Raw genomic sequence first — 22,302 nt, 5'->3', positions numbered from 1 at the left:
GAGAACATAATTAAGTGGAATTCCTCAAAAGTTTTGATGTTCTTCAGCCTCAAAGTACTAAAGCTGATTTTCTCTAGAACCAATCGTCATGTAAGTTTCTGCCCATGCCTCACATCCCCTCAGCCTTTTCTGGTTGTAAATCTTACACACACACCACGTACACACATTTTCAAAAAAGTGTTCAAAAAATGACTGCATGTGGATTGTGATGAATAACAATACCCCAAGGATGGAAAAACCTTAAATGCAGCTTAGTTCAGTCCAAATACCTGACCCCACTCTAGGCCCAACTAGCCCACACCAATAGCTAGTAAACAAGTGGATTGTACTCAGCATGCTTGTCTTCCAACCATGAAGAACTATACAAGATGGTAAACAAAAGCAGTAACCACAACAGAAAGTCATTTTTTTCTGGTTTATCTAACATTTCAAAACAGAAGGATAACAAAAAGTAACAACAATGCAAGCAGAAAGAAATAAATGCACCAAAAACTCAACTTTGTAACTTGTTAGAAGAAAAGCAACATCCAAATAATTTGAAAAGAAGATCTACAGTAGAAAGAGGTTTGAAGACAGATAGGAGAAGGCAATGGCAAGCCACTCCAGTACTCTTGCCTAGAAAATCCCATGGACGGAGGAGCCTGGTAGGCTGCAGTCCACAAGGTCGCTACGAGTCAGACATGACCGAGCGACTTCACTTTCACTTTTCACTTTCACACATTGGAGAAGGAAATGGCAACACACTCCAGTGTTCTTGCCTGGAGAATCCCAGGGACGGGGGAGCCTGGTAGGCTGCCATCTATGGGGTCGCACAGAGTCGGACACGACTGAAGTGACTTAGCAGCAGCAGCAGGGACGTGATAGAACTAAAACTGATCCTGGCATCACTGAAGCTCTCAGGGTAGTGGGCATCTATCTTGCTAAAATTAGACATGAAGAATTAGAAATTTGATTTCTCTGGCTCTGTGCATAAATGTACATAACATCAATCGGATTAAGCCTATTCATTAACTGAGGTAGAATTTAGATTTGTTGATTTAAATGGGTATGTGTGAATAAACAACTGTTTTTGTTTCAATGACATCTCTGGGCCCTTTTAAAAAAACCATGTAAAGTGTAGGGTTTGGGAAACTAATGGCAATTTCTCTCTTGATGGAAACGTATTTATTCTGGGTTTGTCAACTTACTTCATTTTAAAAATCTTTTTTATTTTTTAAATTTTTTTGGCCACGTTGAGCAGCATGTGGGATCTTAGTTCCCCGACCAGCGATGGAACCCAAGCCATCTGCATTGGAAGTACAGTCTTAACCACCGGACCATCAGAGAAGTCCATTAACTTACTCCATTTCTGACTATAAAATGTACAGATATATTTGTAACTGAAATGACTAGTGAGAGTGGGAAATATATTTGCAATATTAAAACACATTTTACTCATAAAGTCAAACTGCTGATTCTGGGATCCATATATTATTAATGCCTAAAAGTCAAGAGACACATGGTATGTGATTTTCCCACATCACAGAACCTTGTGGAAAGTTTTGGAAAAGGCCATATGGTTTTTCCTCTATTTACAAGCAGAAATGTGGTTTATCTGCTTCCCAGACACATCATTATTAACTCTGTCATTTTTTTCCCCAAGGAGACGGCAATCTCAGTAATTTTCCCCCACCAAAATCCCCTATATGGTCAAATCTGAATCTGTCCTTCTGTCCTGCTTAACTTAATTTCATGGTCTTTTGTTCTAATTAGGGTTGAGGAATATCTTTCCACCAGAAAACAACTATAACTCAGAATATCTTCTGTCTCTTCTACCAGACAGTAATTCTTCCATGAGAGTTAATTTTTAACTTTCTTCCCCAGATTCTAGTCTCCATGGTTGTTTCTACTGCTTGGCCATCTCTCCCTTCCCAATCCCACTACCATATTTACTATTAAAGCGTAGTCCAAACTGAAAGTAATAGATTGCAGAATCTATGTACTATCTCAAAACACAGCTCCACTCTCTTACAGTAAGCTCATTTCTTTGAATCTCATTTCTCATTTGATCTTTTGACATATAATCATTGTTAAAGAGCCCAAATGGATAACATCACCTTTGGTTTTATAGAAACACTCTGAAATAATTTATGTTCTAAGTACCCAGGAAAGGTATACTGGATACATGTAATCTTCTATTGGACAGTCCAATCCTTGGAACACATTCCCCTTTAAATGATACATAGTGAATGCACATTGAAAAACATTTATAAAATATTACACATATTGGAAATATAAAGGATGAATACAACAATTACTGTAAAAGTCAGAGAAATGAATCAAAGCTAGAAGTAATCTACCAGTGATTTCAGAACTTTATTTAGAATTAGCAAAAAATGACAAAGGGCTAATGTCAGTGTCTCTACTGGCTTTTTCTTTTTTTATCATGTAAAGCCTATATAAAATGTTATCTACTATATGGCCCAGCATATCCAGCTACCCACAGGCCTCTGACTTCATATTCTATCCTTTTTGCCACAGGATCACGAGAGTCAAAACAATACGACAGTAGTAAATTACTACCTAAGCTCCCTCTATTTCTAATGTTTCCCCCCCTGTATCTGTATAGTCTATTTTTTCTTCTTCAGTCTCCGGGGAGGAAATAATCCTTTAGGATCTTCAATACTTTCTTTGCTCTCCCCTCTACTTGGACACATTTAAAACATCAAATGGGAGGGAGGTGGGAGGGGGCTTCAGGATGGGGAACACATGTACATCCGTGGCAGATTCATGTCAATGTATGGCAAAACCAATACAATACTGTAAAGTAATTAGCCTCCAATTAAAATAAATTTATATTAAAAAATAAACACATTCACACATACATATTCCCTTGAACACATATTTTTAACATTTAATAAGCACACACTTAATATTTCTTTGGTATTGCCTCTTCATTTACCTCCACACTTATTTATAGATTAAATCTAAACGCTCTGCTCCCAAGTCTCCATTTTCTTAACATCAAAAACTTCTGCTCATGTCACTGAATTCTTGAAGGTAACCAAGTAGTGGAGACTGTTCTCCAAAGTTGATATCTATGGTGATATCATTCTCTTCCTCAATGACATTATCCTCTTCTTTGGTACTATCTCGTTTCTGCAAATGACTCCCACATCTCTATGTCTCATGGTGGTCTTCCCACCAAGCACTTGTTCAGAACATCCCACAGAAAATCAGAACATCCCACCTCTCACTTAAAATCTGCTTGGTCCAAACTTAACACTTCCTTCTTGAAATAAACAACTCTTCTGTCCTATTTCTGTTTTTTTTTTTTTTTAACCCAAGTTACCGAAGTTCAAAAATTTGGAACATTTGTTGAGACAATTTTTCTACTTATATCCTATTAAATAATATTCCTGCTTTCTCTGAATGTTCTTTTCCATTCCACAGTGTTTCTGTACTTTAGGATCTATTATGTCTGTGCCTATACTATTCAAAGGACCTTTTATTTGGTTTTCTCAAAGCTGTATCTGTCATCTCTACTTTCCCAATGCAACTCACATCCTTCATCACATCATATAAATGTGATCATTTTCATTATGTCATCCTACTTAACACAATTCTGGAATATAAACTCCTCATTCTCAGTAAGGTATTCAATGCCTTTCACTTGGTTTCACATTATTTTTCAGTTCTATCTTCCCCTACTCTTCCTCTCTGCCCTTCCACCACTGGCAATATTAACCATGGCTGCTTACTGTTCCTTTGGCAAAGCTTATGCTTTCTGAGGCTGCTGCTGCTGCTGAGTCACTTCAGTCGTGTCCGGCTCTGTGTGACCCCATAGACGGAAGCCCACCAGGCTCCCCCGTCCCTGGGATTCTCCAGGCAAGAACACTGGAGTGGGTTGCCATTTCCTTCTCCAATGCATGAAAGTGAAAAGTGAAAGTGAAGTCGCTCAGTCGTGTCTGACTCTCTGCGACCCCATGGACTGCAGCCCACCAGGCTCCTCCATCTGGGATTTTCCAGTTTCTGAGGCTATGTCCTTGTTAATACATATGCTTCTACCTGCCAGATTTCTCCCTTTTCTGTTCATCCTGCTAAAAACTTCACCTATATATGTCCAATCATTTCAAGATTCTCTGTTTGTCAACTATGACTCAGTGTCTTCTAGGATCAGTCCAACTGAAAGTAACTTTTCCCTTCTGTATACTTGTCCAGCACCTAGCTTCCACAACTCACAGAGCCCTTATTATGTGCATCATTTACTGCCGTGAACTGTAAGGATTTGAGTCCGTGCATTCTCTCCCTCACTCTCCACCCACACTAGATCGCACATTTCTCAAGGTCAGGCAGGGTTAACTTTTCACAACTTGGAAATTCTACTGCACTTAGCATAGGGTTTTACATAATGTTGGAACTTAATTTAAAAATTAAGTTGAATGAATTCAGACGAAAAACAACTACATGCATAAAAATACAAAATATACAGAAATATAATTCCTCATCATTAGAAATTACTCTCTTCAACTCTGGGATTGACTAAAAGCCAAACAGAACTGGGTGACTTGTACTACCCAAATTCCCCATTATTCACATTTTAAAGAAAATTTAAAAACCCATAAATTAATGCAGAATTTGGCTTACTTCCCACAGGAGGAACAAAACATTTCATTTTAATGTTCCCTCGGGTCCTTAAGAATCAACAGTTTTTGATGTGCATAAGTGGGGGAGAAGACAGAAAAGCATTGCCTTTTTAAAGTACTCTCTATAGAAAGATCGATTTTATCTATAAAAGTGGAAAAACCTAAAATGGCAATGTTGGTAGTTTTCCCACTACGGAAACATGTTTTCATACAATAAGAAGTTTGATTTTAGAGCAATCACTCCCAGCAAAATAAAAATTAGGTATCATTTTTGTAATAGATGTATTTCTTTAGTCTAAATGTGCACTTCAGTAAATGCCTATGTATTAAATATCCCTGATGAAAAAATAGTATCAGAATCTAACATTTGAAATTATAGGTACCTGCTAATTTAGAATTCTCTCAGTACTCTTGCCTGGAAAATCCTATGGACAGAGAAGCATGGTAGGCTCCTACAGACCATGGGGTCGCAAAGAGTCGGACATGACTGAGCGACTTTACCCACTCACTCACTCATTATTTTAGCATTTGGGTCACTGGAATTCTTCAAATATTAATATTCCTGAAAGTCAATCAATAATTTTAAAGCAAGTTGTATAGAAAAATAAGTCTTTTGTAGACGAGAAAACATAAAACGATTCAGCATGGAACATCATGAAGGAATGGAATAGGTATTTTACTAAGAGGGAAATCCACCCCACAGATAATGAACAATCTTCTTATAACAAGTGGGTAGTACATGAGGGTTACAGTTAAAAATGTAACTTTGGATAGTTATGATCTGATACAAACACTGTTAGAAAATTCGCAGAGTTCCCCACATACAGCTACAGATTGTTGTAGCTGAAACTAAACAGAAAAAAATGCTTTATGAAAAGTGAGAGTAAGATTAGATTACCATATAGACAAGAAAAATAGAAGAGACAGTGAAAGCACATAAACAGGAAATCAGAGTTGAGGTCTGTTTACCAAGCTCTCATATAAGCAGGTAACTGAAATTTATTAAGTACAGAAATAACAAAGAATGTTTCTATGACAAAAGGAATAAACAGCTATGAGCGAGATAGATGTCAGATGGATGTTTTAATTTAGATCTAAATGTTAATAATTCAAGGCACGGGGCAGTTGTTTACATCAGTCTCTTCATTTCAGAATAGAAACCTGTATTATTGTCAAGGTCTGTATTTTATCAGTCTTGTCTTAGTGGCATCTTACTCGATTATGTACAGGAAACCAAACACAACTTGTAAAATAGATTAGAGAAAGATCACATATGTTGATCCATAAACTGTAACATCATTTACTATTGCTAAATATAAACCTCATATCCTATCCAAGTCTATAAACTACTTAATTTATTGTTACCAGATAAGGGAAATATCATTTGAATAAATGCATTTTTTTCAAAAGCCATTTACAGCATGTTTATGAAGAAACTTTCTGGGATTTCATAAATATGACTTTGAGTTAAATGTTGATTTTATGATTTGGCCAGTCATTTGAAATAAATACTCTCATAAGTCAGGTTTAAATCATGTGGTGCCCCATTGTCTTTTTCATTTCTGAGGTATGGTCAGAGAGTTCAGATAGCCCTTTTCTCACTAATCCAGTACAATGTGCTGAAATGGCCAGCTGCCCAACCACTTAACAAAAATAAAGTTGGCAGTCAAGGGACTGCTACTGGCTGAATAAACGTTGAACACACCATCATTTAGTATGGATATTAAGAGTGTTATATCTTCTATTATTGATTCTATCAATCAATTCTATTAATCCAAGAAAAGAAGGAAGGGTCAGAGGGAGGAAGTCAAACAAAAAAATCCTGATTCCTGTCTTCAGTGCACTTAAAATAATAAGTTTAAGGTTGTAAGTCCAATCCTCTTCTTAGAAATGTCACACAAAGATGCTCAACTTGGGCATATACAAAACTGTGCCTCCTGCATATTTATGTCCCCTTGCAACTCCTAACTCCCTTTTCCTGATCTGTTTTTCTTCAAAGCACTTACTGCTGTCAGACATATTATATACTTTATTTATCTGCTTCTGTTCTGTCTCCTCACCTCTAAACTCCTAAAAGCACAGACTCTTTTCAGTTTTGTTCATTGCTGTGTATCCAGTGTCTGGCTCTCAACAGGTGCTCTCTAAATATTTAATAAATAAATGAGGAGACCATTATTTTTTTGTTTTTCTAGACTTCTGGTGTATTATCTAAGACACAATTGCATTTTTTTCCATCAAGCTTTTTTCTTATACACACAGCAGCCTGGGCTACAATGTGATTCCACTTACTAGCTGTGATACTGGGTGAGTTATTCATTTCTCTGAACTTCAGCAAAACAGGAATCACAGAAGTATCTGTGTGTTGTTGTGAGAGATGACTGAGAGAATTCACATGATGTACTTAACTTGGTGCTTGACACATAACAAATGTTTAATAAATTTTAGTGCTACTTGTTCTTACAACTATTAAATTATTTTCTTCTGTTGCAAACAGCTTACTGATTCTTAAATCACCTTGTAGTTAATGACATTGGGGACATTTAGATTCAAGAGCTAAGGTTACATGCAGCTGAGTCTCCTGAAAAAAAAAGCTACTTCCTGTGTGCACTGCTTTCAGGAAGCATTAATCGTTCTCTTGTTCCATACTGTATTTCAATTAATTGTTTATGTTCAGTCGTCTCTGCTACACTGTCTGGGTTTTTAGAGTATAAAATCTCTGTATTCTGTCACAAAGCAGGCGCGCTATAGATGTTTGTCCGATGGTGAGTTACTGTGAAGAAATGGGACTGATTCCACTGTTTGCAGTCACATCAATCACATCGCACATGCACTACCATTCCTTCTTGAAAACGACATTTCTCAATAGCTCGTAGAGACCTGGAGAGCAGAGTGGGGGCTTTAGTGTCGGAGAGCGACGCAGAGCAGTGTGGGTGAGAGCAAAGCAACGGCATGCGGTGATGCGCCGCGAATAAAAGCCTGCTCAGAGATCGATCTAAAACCAGTTCTTACACTCTCATAAGTTTTACTCTGTCTCAGTAGTAATGATCTAATGTCCACCCATCTTACTTTACAGAAGTGTGACTACTCAGGGAGAAATTCTCATAAAAAAATACTTGATAAAGTTGAAAAGAAAAGTTATTTGAAATGAGGACTATGGAATAGGGGCATGGCACATCAAGGCTGCATGTTGTCACCCTGCTTATTTAACTTATATGCAGAGTACAGCATGAGAAATGCTGGGTTGGATGAAGCACAAGCTGGAATCAAGATTTCCGGGAGAAATATCAATAACCTCAGATATGCAGATGATACCACCCTTATGGCAGAAAGGGAAGAAGAACTAAAAGAGGCTCTTGATGAAAGTGAAAGAGGAGAGTGAAAACGTTGGCTTAAAACTCAACACTCAGAAAACTAACATCATGACAACTGGTCCCATCACTTCAGAAAAAACAGATGGGGAAACAGTGGCTGACTTTATTTTTGGGGGCTCCAAAATCACTGCATATGATGACTGCAGCCATGAAATTAAAACATGCTTGCTCCTTGGAAGAAAACCTATGACCAACCTAGACAGTATATTAAAAAGCAAAGACATCACTTTGCCAACAAAGGCCTGTCTAATCAAAGCTATGGTTTTTCCAGTGGTCATGTATGGAAGTGAGAGTGGGACTATAAAGAAAGCTGAGCACAGGAGTATAGGGCGCATGGCTGAGAAAGGACACATGGCAAAGGTGCACCCATAAAGATGGCGCCTGACGGATGTCAGGAGGGCGTGGCCCCAGATAATCACAAAAAATTGTGATTGGCCCCTGAACACTTCCCCTTGCATGAACAGTGCATGATCACCCTAGACCTCTGTTGTGACATCAGCGCGTGACGACCTGACCTTTAATATGATTGGAGCCGACCACAGGAAGTCCCTTGCAAAACCCCCACGCTTGCCTTTATATATGGAGAGCTTGTAACAATAAAGCGGAACTGCCTTGACAGAACCCCCGCTGCATCTGAGTGTCCTTCTCTGGGCGAGGAGGGCTGCGGGGCAGGCGGCCAGCTCACCCTTCCCCTGGGGTTTCTTCCCCACCGCTCCGGCGCGGGGAGGCAAAACGGGCTCCACATCCGAGGCCGAGGATTTGCCAATGCCTTGCTCTCCCCCGCAGCGCCACCGGGGGAGAAGCAAGGGGACCCTACATCTGGCGCCGTGACTCGGATTCCCTCGGAGAAAGAGAGCCCTCATCGAACAGTCTTGAAAGAGAGATGACGAAAATGTTCCACGAGCCTATGTGCGATGCTCCCATTGAGGAGTGCAACCCCAAGCCAAGTATATCAAGGTTGAAAAGAAACCTTCAAGGGTGGGCGCTATAATCCTTCTGTCCCCCTCTCTCTCTTACTCTGGGAGTTCAGTGAACAGCAATCGCTCATGGGCGTAATTGAGGCTACCTGCCCAGCGCACTCCCTGGGGGAAGCCAAAGACCCCTCGAGCTGAGAACTTAGTAACAGGAGCCCAATTGGGTGAACCCCCTCTTTGCGCTTCCCTTTCTTTCTCTCTCTTCTTGCCAAGAGTGAGGCCAGAACCCCTGTGGGCACCGGATGGGCACTTAAAAGCCGATAGGGCACCCACCACTTTAAGACTCCCGTGACAGGATAAGGGGGTCACAGAACAGGCTAGAGGCCCCTAGGGCGCCCGCCCCCATCAAGAAAATTTCCGTGCAATGACAAAGGCACACAGTTCCATAAGCATCACACAGGTCCAATCACTTGGCCACCACCGCTCCCCATAGGACCTTTCTTGGTGGACACTCTTGGCAAACGTGCCTTCCTCTGTCTGCTCACCATGGGGACTGCCATTAGCAAAACCGATGAGCCCGCTCTGAAGGCTCTGAAGTACATGCTTAAAAGTAGAGGACTTGAAATCTCTGACACCCAGGCCGTCAAAGTCTGGGGGGCTATTACCAGATTAACCCCATGGATAGATTCGGCCAACCTATTCTCATGGGATACCTGGGATAGGGTCCAAACTCTAGCTAGAAAAAGGGAAATCCAAGACGGAGAGGAGCCACCCTTGGGGTTCTACCCCACAATCTCCGCCCTTAAGACCTGTTTCGCCCCTGAAAAGGGACAGGTAAATGAGGGAGAAGCCACTACCCATAATACCGAGAGGCAATGGGAACAATTTGACGATGAACGAGCCACCATAAATTCCGGGGAATTAAAGAAAAAACCACTATAGCCAATAATTTATGGCCTCCCTCGGGGAAGAAAAAAGGTCCAACAAGACTGAAGACTTCCTTAGCACTCCCAGCGCCCCAGAGGCCCCAACTTATAAGTCTAACTTGTATCCTCCTCTAGCCCTCCCTTTCAATGGGGGACTCAATAACGTCCCCCCTTGGAGACTGGAGGAATCCCCATGGAGAGGAAGGACCTACCCTGAAGACCCTTGGGGGACACCGTCACCATTTAATGCAGACTCAATACAGGCCTTTCCCGTAAATGTAAACTCCAGGGGGAACCGGCTGGCGGCCTGGTACCCTTGGGAAGCCCAAGACCTAAAAGAGCTCAAGAAGGCGGTGGCAGATGGCCCCAATTCTCCATAGGTGGAGACTATTCTCCAGGGTTTGGCTCATCAGCCTTGCAAGACCCAAGATTGGAAAATGCTATGTAAGGTGGTACTCCCCAGTAACACCTACATTAAGTGGTGTGCTTTTTTCAAGGAGGAATGTCATGCCCAAGTGGAAAGAAACCAAGCTGCTAACCTCGTCATCCCTGTAACTTTCGGGATGTTATCCTGGACGGCAGATCAATGGAGCACGGGACCCCAACAGGCCACTATCCCTGCTCCTTATACAGACCAGGTGCGAGCCATATGCCTAGCCACCTGGAGAAAATTAGCTGAAGGTCCCAGCGAACCCCCATATCTGGCATTACCCAAAAAAATAACGAGGACCTCTCCACCTTCATAGATAGAGTAGAAAAAAGCATGCAAAGAAAGCTCCCCCCAGGTCCCTTAAGAGATCAATTTGTCAAAATGCTGGTATGGGAGGGAATGAATTCCGACCACAAGGTGGCCTGCGCAGGGCAGAAAGATCGATCCATGGAATGATGGGTGGTAGCCACCAAAGATATTGGGACAAAGCACCACCAAACTCAAGCAATGGTGGCTGCAATGGAGGCTCAAACCAAGGCAATAGCTGATGCCCTCGCCTCTGCCTTCAGCAAGATGCCCATGGCCCAGGATGCCTCCCCTGAAGGGACCCTCAAATATCAAAAAACAGGCAATTGTTTTCAATGTGGGAAGGAAGGGCACTTTAAAAAGGACTGCCCCCTGAGGCCGGGGAGAATTGGAAATAGAGGGCCACCTACAACCCCTTGTCCGCGCTGTATAAAGGGATACCACTGGAAAATAGATTGTAGGTCCAAGTTTGATAAAGACGGGAAACCTTTAAACTAAATGAGGGGCACTCCCCAGCCCCGTCATCCCAAAGGGAAGCCCCAAGCCCTCCTCCTGGGGTATGCCAGCCTAAGGTTACTGAACTCTCCCAAGAGATGTCTGATAGATTAGAAAAGCCCTTCCCTGGGTGCAATTCTACCAGAAGGCCCCCTTACCAACTAATGGGCATTAATAAGCCCTGACCTACCAGGCAAGAGATCAAATGGACTGTCCCTATAGTATCGGGGTTGAGACCAAAGATGGATATAACAATAGGAGGAAAAAGATTTAGATGTCTAGTATACACCAGGGCAGACAGAACTATACTGAGGCAAGAAGAGGTTCCTCCCATGTGGCCTATGGCCGAGGGACCTCAACTAGCGGGTGTCAGGGGCATTACATCCTCCAAGGAATCCTCCAATTGGCTCAAATGGGAAGATCCTGACGGCTCCGAGGGCCTAGTCCAGCCCCTCATCACCACAGGACTCAATGCCAACCTATTAGGACAAGACATTCTAGGGCAAGCTGACGCCTGTATAACCACTGACTATCAGGGTTTTTACCAAGATTTATTAGATGAAGAATATCAACAGCAATTCCAACTTCCCGGAATCCCCAACTACCGGGGGGAATCCAGAATTTGAAAAGATAAGGAAGGGAGAACCACTGACTCGATGGAAGCCTCACCCCCAATCCTAAAGGCCATTGCTCCCTTGGCGCCCCCTATCATTTGGACGCCGGGACCCCCTATATGGGTGGAGCAGTGGCCATTTCCCCTTCCCAAACTCCAGGTGTTACAATCTTTAGTAGAGGAACAACTTAAATTGGGACATATCCGGCCATCTAACAGCCCCTGGAATACCCCCATCTTTGTTATCAAAAAGGCCTCTGGAAAATGGCGCCTCTTGCAAGACCTCAGAAAGGTTAATGAAAGGATGAAAATTCAAGGGACACTCCTAAGAGGGATGCCCTGGGTCCCCGCAATTCCTGTCACCCTGCACCTCCTGATAATGGATATTAAAGATTGTTTCTTTTCAATACCTCTGGACCCACAAGAGTATGAGAAATTTGCCTTTTTGGTACCTTCTATTAATTATGAAGGTCCGGACAAACGATATGAATGGGTTATCCTACCTCAAGGGATGGCTAACAGTCCATCCTTCTGTCAACAATATGTGGCTATACTCAGCCCATCCGACTGCTATCTAACATCTTATTATACTTATATATGGATGATATCATTCTTGGGGCACCTAATACCACCGAGCTCACACGGGCCTCCAAACTACTATTTGATTGTCTCGCCCGGGGGCAACTCATAATTTCTCCTGACAAAATCCAGCATGTCCCGCCTTTCAAAGTCCTGGGGACCCAACTTACCCTTGAGGTGGTCTCCCCCCTTAAACCACAGATCAAAGAAACTTATTCCTTGGTTGAGCTCCAAAGCCTTCTGGGGGAAATTAACTGGCTGAGGACCTGGATCCCCATATCCACAGGGGACCTAATGCTGCTGCTGTTGCTGCTAAGTCACTTCAGTCATGTCCGACTCTGTGTGACCCCATAGACGGAAGCCCACCAGGCTCCCCTGTCCCTGGGATTCTCCAGGCAAGAACATTGGAGTGGGTTGCCATTTCCTTCTCCAATGTGTGAAAGTGGAAAGTGAAAAGTGAAAGCGAAGTCGCTCAGTCATGTCCGACCCTTAGCGACCCCATGGACTGCAGCCTACCAGGCTCCTCCATCCATGGGATTTTCTAGGCAAGAGTACTGGAGTGGCTTGCCATTGCCTTCTCAAGGGGACCTAATACCCCTCCTTAATTTGCTAAAGGACAAACTCCCCCACAAAAAAATCACCCTGTCCCCGCCCCATAAACAAGTTATTAAAAGGGTTCAACAGGCTCTCGATACTGCTCAACTCTCTCGCTACGACCCCACTCAAGAGCTTCAATTATGGTTCTTGGCCTCCCCAGAGACACTCCTGTCCGTGCTAATATAAACAGACAAACTCTTACAATGGATCCATGTCTCTCTGCGGGGAGGACCCCGAGTCTACACCTGCCTAGACCAGATGGTTGATCTGATACAAAAGGGAAGGGACACTTCAATCAGGTGCTTTGCCCATAAATCCAATAAGATTGTTATCCCCTACAGATTAGCTGACTTCCAATGGATCCAGAGAAACAACAACCTAATGAACTTAGCTTTCGAAGGGTTCTTGGGAAAGACTGACTGTCACTATGGGCCTCACAAATGAGTTGCCGCCTTTTGCCAGTTTCCCTGGAGGGCACCTCAATTATTTCCTTCCAAGCTCATAATAGATGCCTCCAACATCTTCACAGACGGAGGAAAGCACGGTACAGCCACTGTCATCTTTGAACCCTCCTCAGCCCCTACTGGCGCCCCCCACCAACACCATTGCCCATGCCAGGGCTCAGCGCAATACAAAGAACTCTTTGCCGTCATTCTGGCGCTCTCTAAGTCTCAGGTCCCATGAATCTTTTTACCGACAGTCTCTATGTGAAAAATCTGCTCCCTGGGCTTCCCCAATCTCATATTCGGTTAGATGATAATCCTATTACCCCTCTTATGATACAGGCACGCAGGCTCCTTCAGGCAAGGGATCAACCTATCTATTTACATCACCTCAGAGGCCACCAAAACCTGCCTGGAATGCTATCATTAGGGAATTCCATGGCAGATCAGCTGGCATCTACCCATGTATACACACTCCAACAGGCACAGGATCTCCACAACCTAACCCATATTAATTGGAGAGTCCTACACCAAAGGTTCCCACAAATACCTATCAAGGATCTAAAGAGGATCATACATACCTGCCAGTCCTGTACCCCATTCTTGCAGGTTCCTCCATTACAATCACCAGGGGTTAACCCTCGAGGACTAAAACCTAACATAATATGGCAAACAGATGTTACTCACTACGCCCCCTTTGGTAAACTAAAATATATCTTTGTATCTGTAGACACATATTCCTGTGCCTGCTCGGCCACCGCCCATACAGGAGAAAAGGCACCACATGCCAAGAGTCACTTTCTCCAATGTTTTGCTACTCTGGGCCTCCCAGCCCAAATAAAAACAGATAACGACCCTTGCTTCATAAGTAACTATTTGCAAGATTTTTTTAAACAATGGAACATCCAACACACTACAGGCATACCCCATAATCCTCAAGGACAGGCTATAATAGAACACCAAAACAAAACTTTAAAGCTGCAACTACAAAAACAAAAAGGGGGAATAAACCCTCATCAGCAGTTAGGAATAGACCTTTTTACTTTAAATATTTTAAATTTTTCAAAAAATGAACCACTCACTCCATTCCAGAGACACTGGTCCAACCAAGAGCCAAGACCAGAGATAACAGTTAGATGGAAAGATCCCCTTACAGGGTTATGGAGAGGGCCAGACCCACTCTTAACATCAGGAAGAGGGTTTGGATGTCTGTTTCCCACAGGGGAAACAAGACCCATCTGGATACCAGCAAGGAATCTTAAATATCTACATGATAACCACCAATCAGCCCAAGAACCATGAAAGTTCATGAGGCCGCCTTCTACTTTGGATCTCTTACAGATTGGCAACTAAGAGGCCTTGTCAAAGGCTTAGATGAACTCTCCCCTTGCCACCTGCAAATCCCAGGATCATCGGCCTAACTGTGACCTGCCCTCGGACCCCATAGAAATGACCATTGTGTTTGTATTAGCTGCACTGTTAAGTGTGCTCTTTGCTATAGGCCTTGCATCTGTTGCCCCAGAGGAGTGGCCTCCTGCACTCCGCTTCTCTCTAGCGCTGGGATATCTTGCCTGTTGCGGCTTACTATCGATAGCTTATTCCTTTGTAACGACCTATCACTCACGCTTTCTGACCCGCTCACTGGCATAACGGTTTAGCTATGATCTTCCTGTGCCTCACCCTGATGGCACTCCCCGGGCTTTTAGACACTGCTTCCTGTCCCTGCTCAGAAATTATAGCTATGTCCATTCCTCATGCTACTGCATGACCCCTACACCATGCACCATGCGCATCAACAGCAAACAGACCAAGTCCCTACTCACTGTTAAGGTGCAAAAGACAGGGAGCCAAACGAGCAACTGCTATAAGCCAAATGGGAAAAACATATGTTTTTACCCCTGCACTCACACTGGATACTCAGATGGAGGTGGGATACAAGATACTAACAAGCATAAGGCACAACAGCAATACATAAATAATATAATTACCCAACTAAAGGCGATTCCTGAACCTTACAAATGCACAGACCTACTCACTCAGCTGAGGCCTCTCCTGCACGCCCCCCCACCGACGATCTACACATCACCCGCCTCCTCAACTCCTCCTTCCAATTTTTTCAGAGTTCACAAAAAAAGCCCTCCGAGGCATGTTGGATATGCATGTCACTAACCCCCTCACTGCATTTCGCAGTCCCTTTGCCCGACACCTGGGTATTAGCAGGCAATTACACTCTCAAAACCAACAATACCACCGAAAGTATCACGCAGCTTACTGGGCCAGTCGCTGATGATGTCTTGCTTGCCGTCTCTTCAAATCTAACTTGCCTTCTTAATACTTCATCCTCTAATGCTTCCTATTATAATGACACCCACCCTTGCACCTCATGGGTCCCATGGAACAGTACAAGCAACTGCACCAGCCCTGGGATCTTTCTCCTCTGTGGGACCTATGCCTATTCCTGCCTCCCTCCGGACCCTACAGGGTGCATCTTGGTTTTCTTAGCCCCAGGACTAATCTTCATCAATGAACGGGATATGGATCAAATTGTTGACCATCATGAGGGGTTACCAACAAAGCCTCCTCACAGAGGACGGCGGGCTATCATTGCTCCTATCCTAACCGGGACTGGCATAGAGACGGCCCTAGGTGCTATGATCGGGGGCATCTCAACTTCTGCTCATTTTTATTACAAATTGTCTCAGGAACTTAATGAAGACATGGAACAAGTGGTAGAGTCCCTTGTATCCGTCCAGAGACAGATTAATTCACTGGCCGCAGTAGCCCTACAAAATAGACGGGCCCTTGACCTCATCACTGCGGAAAATGGGGGAACCTGTCTCTTCTTGGGGGAAGACTGTTGTTACTTTGTTAATGAAACGGGCATAGTCCAGGGAAAGGTAGAAGAGTTAAGAGATACAACTGAACACCGGATAAAGGAATTATAAAACTTTTACAAGCCCCAAGGCCTATGGCATCAATTCCTCCCCTGGCTGCTCCCCTTCCTGGGACCAATAATGATCATTGTTATACTTCTTTTAGTTGGACCCTGTCTTATCAACCTTTTCCAGAAGTTCCTGCAGGAGTGGATTCAGACCATTTCCTGGGAACAAGTAAAGACCATTCTCTTTGCTCAAATACGGGGGACAGACCCAAAGTCCCGAAAGACCCATGATGACCATCTGCCAATAGGTTACAAGCCTAAGATGGGGGGCACTCAAGCTGCCCCAACAAGCCAATCTACTCGCCCGGGACATAAAGGGCCCAAAAGCCTCAACACACGATGGGTCTAGGGTCCAATGGCACTTACACAAGGCCCTTTACTAGTCCTGCCCCTGTCCAATACAATATACCTCCATCCAATGTCATCCCAAAGATCGATTATAGGCCAAGCCCCTTGCCACAAAGCCTGAGTCCGGACAGCCCTCCAAAAGACCATCAGCCAGGTCTTAAGCTGCCGGGGCCTATGCTTGACTGGATAGCCAATGACGGGTAAGATCCCCAGAGGGGGACAACCTAAGACAGGCACAGTCCCTGAGTCTCCGGCGAGGCCATGCGGGTGGCCCCCGATGGCCCCCAAGAAAGACCCCACAAATAAATAAAAAAGGGGGATATATAGGGCGATGGCTGAGAAAGGACACATGGCAAAGGCGCACCCATAAAGATGGCGCCTGACGGATGTCAAGAGGGCGTGGCCCCAGATAATCACAAAAAATTGTGATTGGCCCCTGAACACTTCCCCTTGCATGAACAGTGCATGATCACCCTAGACCTCTGTTGTGACATCAGCGCGTGACGACCTGACCTTTAATATGATTGGAGCCGACCGCAGGAAGTCCCTTGCAAAACCCCCACGCTTGCCTTTATATATGGAGAGCTTGTAACAATAAAGCGGAACTGCCTTGACAGAACCCCCGCTGCGTCTGAGTGTCCTTCTCCAGGCGAGGAAGGCTGCAGGGCAGGCGGCCAGCTCACCCTTCCCCTGGGGTTTCTTCCCCACCGCTCCGGCGTGGGGAGGCAAAACGGGCTCCACATCCGAGGCCGAGGATTCACCTATGCCTTGCTCTCCCCCGCAGCACCACCGGGGGCGAAGCAAGGGGACCCTACACAGGAGAATTGATGCTTTTGAACTGTGGTATTGGAGAACACTCTTGAGAGTCCCTTGGACTACAAGGAGATCCAACCAGTCCATCCTAAAGGAAATCAGTCCTGAATATTCATTGGAAGGACTGATGGTGAAGCTGAAACTCCAATACTTTGGCCACCTGATGGGAAGAACAGACTCATTGGAAAAGACCCTGATGCTGGGAAAGATTGAAGGTGGGAGGAGAAGGGGACAACAGAGGATGAGATGGTTGGATGGCATCACCGACTCAATGGACATGAGTTTGAGTAAACTCTGGGGGTTGGTGATGGACAGGGAGGCCGGGCGTGCTACAGACTATGGGGGTGCAAAGAGTCAGACATGACTGAGTGACTGAACTGAACTGAACACAGCTTGAGGTTTGACCACATGCAAGAATCAGTGAGAGGTTAAGAAATCCAGATGTATGTAACATCACAGCAAAAATACTTTCAAAGAACTTATGTTAATAGTCATCCAAATTTAATAGTGCTAAAACCTGTATTCAAATGATAAAAATATACAGTGCTTTACACAGGATAGTAAACAGCAAAATGTGTACCTCTGGAAACAGAAAGAAGCTTGAGACTGGCAGATTTTATGGTTGAATCAGCCATTTAGCATGCATTCAAAAGAAGAGATCAGAGAGAAAAAACCCCAGTATCAAAAGGTTTCTATGTCTATAACTCTCACATGCTGTGAATCTATCTCCTTGAGTAATGCTTCTCATTAGGAAGGTACTTACATTAGGCCGCAGTCTGGCTGCCAGATCATAATACTTCTCAGCTGCTTCATTGAGGCTAGCCTGTCTGTTAAAGAGAAAAACATCAAACTATATTAGTTATTTCAAAATTTCAGACTGATGAACAGAATCATGATGCAGCAAAATAATATTAACTTTTAAAAAAATCACAAAGTGTAAGTGTGAGTCACTCACTTGTATCCGACTCTTTGTGACCCCATGGACTTAACAGTCCATGGAATTCTCCAGGCCAGAATACTGGAGTGGGTAGCCTTTCCCTTCTCCAGAGGATTTTCCCAATGCAGGGATTGAACCCAGGTCTCCCGCATTGCAGGCAGATTCTTTACCAGCTGAGCCACTAAGCCATGTCAATCAAATAATAAGCTGACTAAGCAGAAAAAGATAATTAAAAATTGAATGCATGCAATGTACTTGTGGATCTTCCAGGGTGGCTCAGCAGTAAAAGAATCTTCCTGCAATACAGGAGATGCGAGTTCAATCTCTGGATTGGGAAGATCCCTTGAGAAGGAAGTGGAAACCCACTCCAGTATTCTTTCCTGGGAAATCCCAAGGACAAAGGAGCCTGGAAGGCTACAGTCCATGGGGTCACAGAAAGAGTCAGACATGACTCAGCGACGAAACAACAAATAATGTACTTTGTCATGATCTTTTAGGCATTGTAAATAATATCTCAGTATCTCAGCCTAATCCTATTCAGCAGATATTACTGTAAATTTACACATTAGAAATTAGAAATGTCATTTTTCTTTTCCAAGACAAGATAATATGTTACAGGGTTGAGATTCTCCTGCTTCAATACGATGTCCCAGAAAAACCCTTACTTTTAAAAATAAATTGTCAAGATTACTATCTAGCTGTTTTTGTTTTAGGAAAATCATAAATGTCTGCAGTTTTGTTTTCTTTTTTTAATCTGTATCTATCTATACAGTTACTTTCTTTTCAATTCAGGAGAAGAAACTTTCAATGTCTGTAGTCTACCAAAAAAAAAAAAGTCAGCCTCTCCCTCTCTTTGCTCTCTGGCCACAAGGGTAGGCACGTGATGCAGCCTCAGCTAAAGGGACATTCTTGCTTAGGACCTCGATTCCTGAGCAAATGGCTGTAAGATGAAGAAACAGAATTACTCACAATGGTAGAGGCAACAGGGCTATGTCCTTTCAGACTCTTCCTGTAAAGAATTGTTATTGGATGTCCCGCTTCTTTCCAGGAAGAGCCTGGGGTACCTTATTTCTTGCTGATTCAGGCTTCCAGCCTGTCTTGAATTTTGCAGTTCCCACAGCCTTCAAATAGCAACCGTTTTTCTTAATTACCACAAAATACCGTGACTGTCACAGCTGACTGACACAAATAAGATGTACACTAAACTTTATAGATAAGTTTGTGTATTGTCTATTCTTGCAATTCACAGCAAACTCATTGCTTCAGCCAACTAGTTAATAGAAGAAATCAAATGTCTTGAGTTTCCAGGAAGTCCAGTCAAAAAGCCATTAAAACATGGTATGCTTGAGACTTTCCTGGCAGTCCAGTGTTTAAGACTCCGCACTTCGAAGCAGGGCACATGGGTTCAATCCCTGGTACAGGGAACTAAGAGATTACATCCCACATGGTGCAGTCAAATAAATAAATAAAATATTAAAAACAAACAAACATAAAACAATACGTTTTATGATCATGCCATGCTGCTTTCAGAAAACCTTCCAGAACAGTAGATAATAAGAGTTAGAAGCTCTTGCAGGTTGCACTGTAGTCTGGTGAGCATATTTGTGGGGTTGAAAAGAAACGCTATAGAAAAAAGACAAATTCAGCTTTAGATATATGTACAGCACAGTTATAACATGAACAATAGTAGTTAATGCCTTGAGGTCCTGCTATTAAATGGAGTGTTCTCCTGAAACGGTGACATGAAGAAGCTTTTGAGATAAGATTGTAAAGAGGCCAGGAATAAAGAAAAGAAACAAAAATTAACCTTTTCAACTAGAAAGCTACCACTCTCTTTAAAAGAGAAGGCAAACTGGGCATACCTATAAAATTGAATTTGCACTTTGGTCAGGCCACATAAAAACTATAAAGACATATACCATGCAACCATAAAAATTATAGGAATAAGTGAAGACAACATTTCTCCAGAGAGCAGGACATATTTTTCTAATTTTTAAAGGAAAAATAATTAGAAACATTGCTATTTTTAATGGGGTTATGAGAAAGTAAAAACCCTTGACTTAAGACTCTACTGGACTCACGACATGTTACACTGTGCTGTTGCAATTTATATTCTCATAAATGTTGAAGTTCAATTTCAATATGTCAAGAAAAGTGCTTTAGTCTGGTATGAAACTGTAAAAATTCTCTCGCTAGAGTATTTAATGAAGGCTCCCTCAACCAAATTATAAGATCACTTTGGTTCAGATTCATTTGGAAATTTGAACCAGAATTCATTAGGTCATGCCCTGGAAAGGTTTTCTCCAGAGCAAAATAAAAGGCATGGAGGTAGGAAATTAGAGTAACTTAATACTACAAAGAAGTAGGTCACTTTGAAGCAAGATAAACCAGTGTATGTCAAATATAGAAAGTATGGCTATCATTAATATTCATCTTAAGGACATTCAAAGTCATGAGGTATATAAGGATCAAAAGTGGAACTAAGGAATTCACTGGGTAAAATGCCTTTAAAATAATAATCGATGCAACTGAAAAAAGGTTTCTCCCCCTAAAAGGGTTATCAGTCTATCAAGCCTTCCCTGTCTTCAGTCCTTTGAATTTGAAAAAGGAAAAATCTAGTTTAGATGACTTAGTCTATTAAGCCAGAAGTAGAATTAACGATATTCCATTTAATAAAAAAATATAAATAGTAGAGTTTATTATATTTGCTATATAATTGTGAAAATTAATTTTGACTCTTGAACTTTGCCTCTAATATTAAATGGCTTTTACTGACTAGTTATCAGGAATTTATGGCAACACATGTAAAATTGTGGGGAAAACAGTTGTATCAGCTCTACCCACTCAGTCTTCATGTATATGCTTGTTATATTCTCTACAAAGAAAACTCTTGAGGAGTTGTCCAATGTCTACTTTATGGCCTAAGCTATACTGCATACTCCCCTCTGCAAGAAGCATCCGGGGAGTACTTAATAAATCTTAATTGTTAAAATGATTGAATCATTAATCAACATTTGAAAATTGAGGAAATTAGCAATATTCTGATAATTGCTTAGGGGATTTTAGTAAATACTGTCTAAAAACTTAATCACTGTTGTTAAAGACTGATTACAGGACTCAGGTTCCCAGGATTACTGGGATCAAACTATTTAAAGAAGCTGATAAGATATATTTTTCCTGTATACCCATATTTTTTATTTGTTCACTATTTCTTTTCTGGGACACTAAATTCTCTATCATTTATAAAATTCCATGAATTGATTACTGCATTTGCCAGTTACATCAGTACCATGAACTGACTGCTATTATTAACCACATTTCAAAGATGATTAAAATTAGGTTTAGAGAAGTTGACATCCCCCAAGTTAACACAGCTGGTAAATGGTTGAGCTCGAAATCAAAGACTCTAAAGCAAAATATCTGAACCTTGACAAGACCAGGCAGATGTCTCTATAAGCATCAGATATATCAGAAGGACATGTGATACATCGTTCTGTGGCAGATGATCACAGTAGTTCCCATCAAATACTAAGAAACGAATAAAACATGTTATTTGATTATCATGATTTAAAAGTAAGAAATGAGATTCGAAACAGTAAAAATATGGAGAACATTTGCAGTGACAGGTTTTACTTCCTGCATGACCCTAACTCCCAAACTAATTAGAAGTAAACTTTACCAGACCCAGTTGAGAAAGGACAGTTTGAGAATGGTGAAATGCATATCATGTTTTGCACTATGAACCTCACCCTCTCCCAAAAATGGGGGAAGAAGAGAAACTCAGGGGAAAGGCAAGGAACTAGGGAATGAGAAAAAGCAAGAACAGTGTTTGGATACTCACTTTCTTACCCCCACGATCTCCTATTTTTGGCGGCAGGAGTGTGTGAGATCACAATTAGACAGAAAACGGAACCCTAAGTTTCCCACTATGTCCAAGTAGAAGACTCAGAATGTGTAAAGGGGA

At 42.5% G+C, this 22,302-nt stretch overlaps 1 protein-coding gene across 2 annotated transcripts in view; it reads right to left on the bottom strand.

The window, feature by feature from the left end:
• The window catches only part of TMTC2 (transmembrane O-mannosyltransferase targeting cadherins 2), a 461,860-nt gene that overhangs the window by 50,805 nt on the left and 388,753 nt on the right, over positions 1 to 22,302 (bottom strand). For both annotated transcript variants that reach the window (XM_055396594.2, XM_055396593.2), the window contains one exon: positions 18,165 to 18,228. In XM_055396594.2, the coding sequence (XP_055252569.1) occupies positions 18,165 to 18,228 (64 nt within the window). The remainder of the gene's footprint in view (positions 1 to 18,164; positions 18,229 to 22,302) is intronic.

This window comes from Moschus berezovskii, chromosome 6 (genome assembly GCF_049115385.1).
Source record: "Moschus berezovskii isolate FMDL1 chromosome 6, NW_MosBer_1.0, whole genome shotgun sequence".
Classification (NCBI taxonomy): Eukaryota; Metazoa; Chordata; class Mammalia; order Artiodactyla; family Moschidae; genus Moschus; species Moschus berezovskii.
The sequence above is the reverse complement of the archived record's forward strand: the minus strand, read 5'-3'. Positions and strand labels throughout refer to the sequence as shown.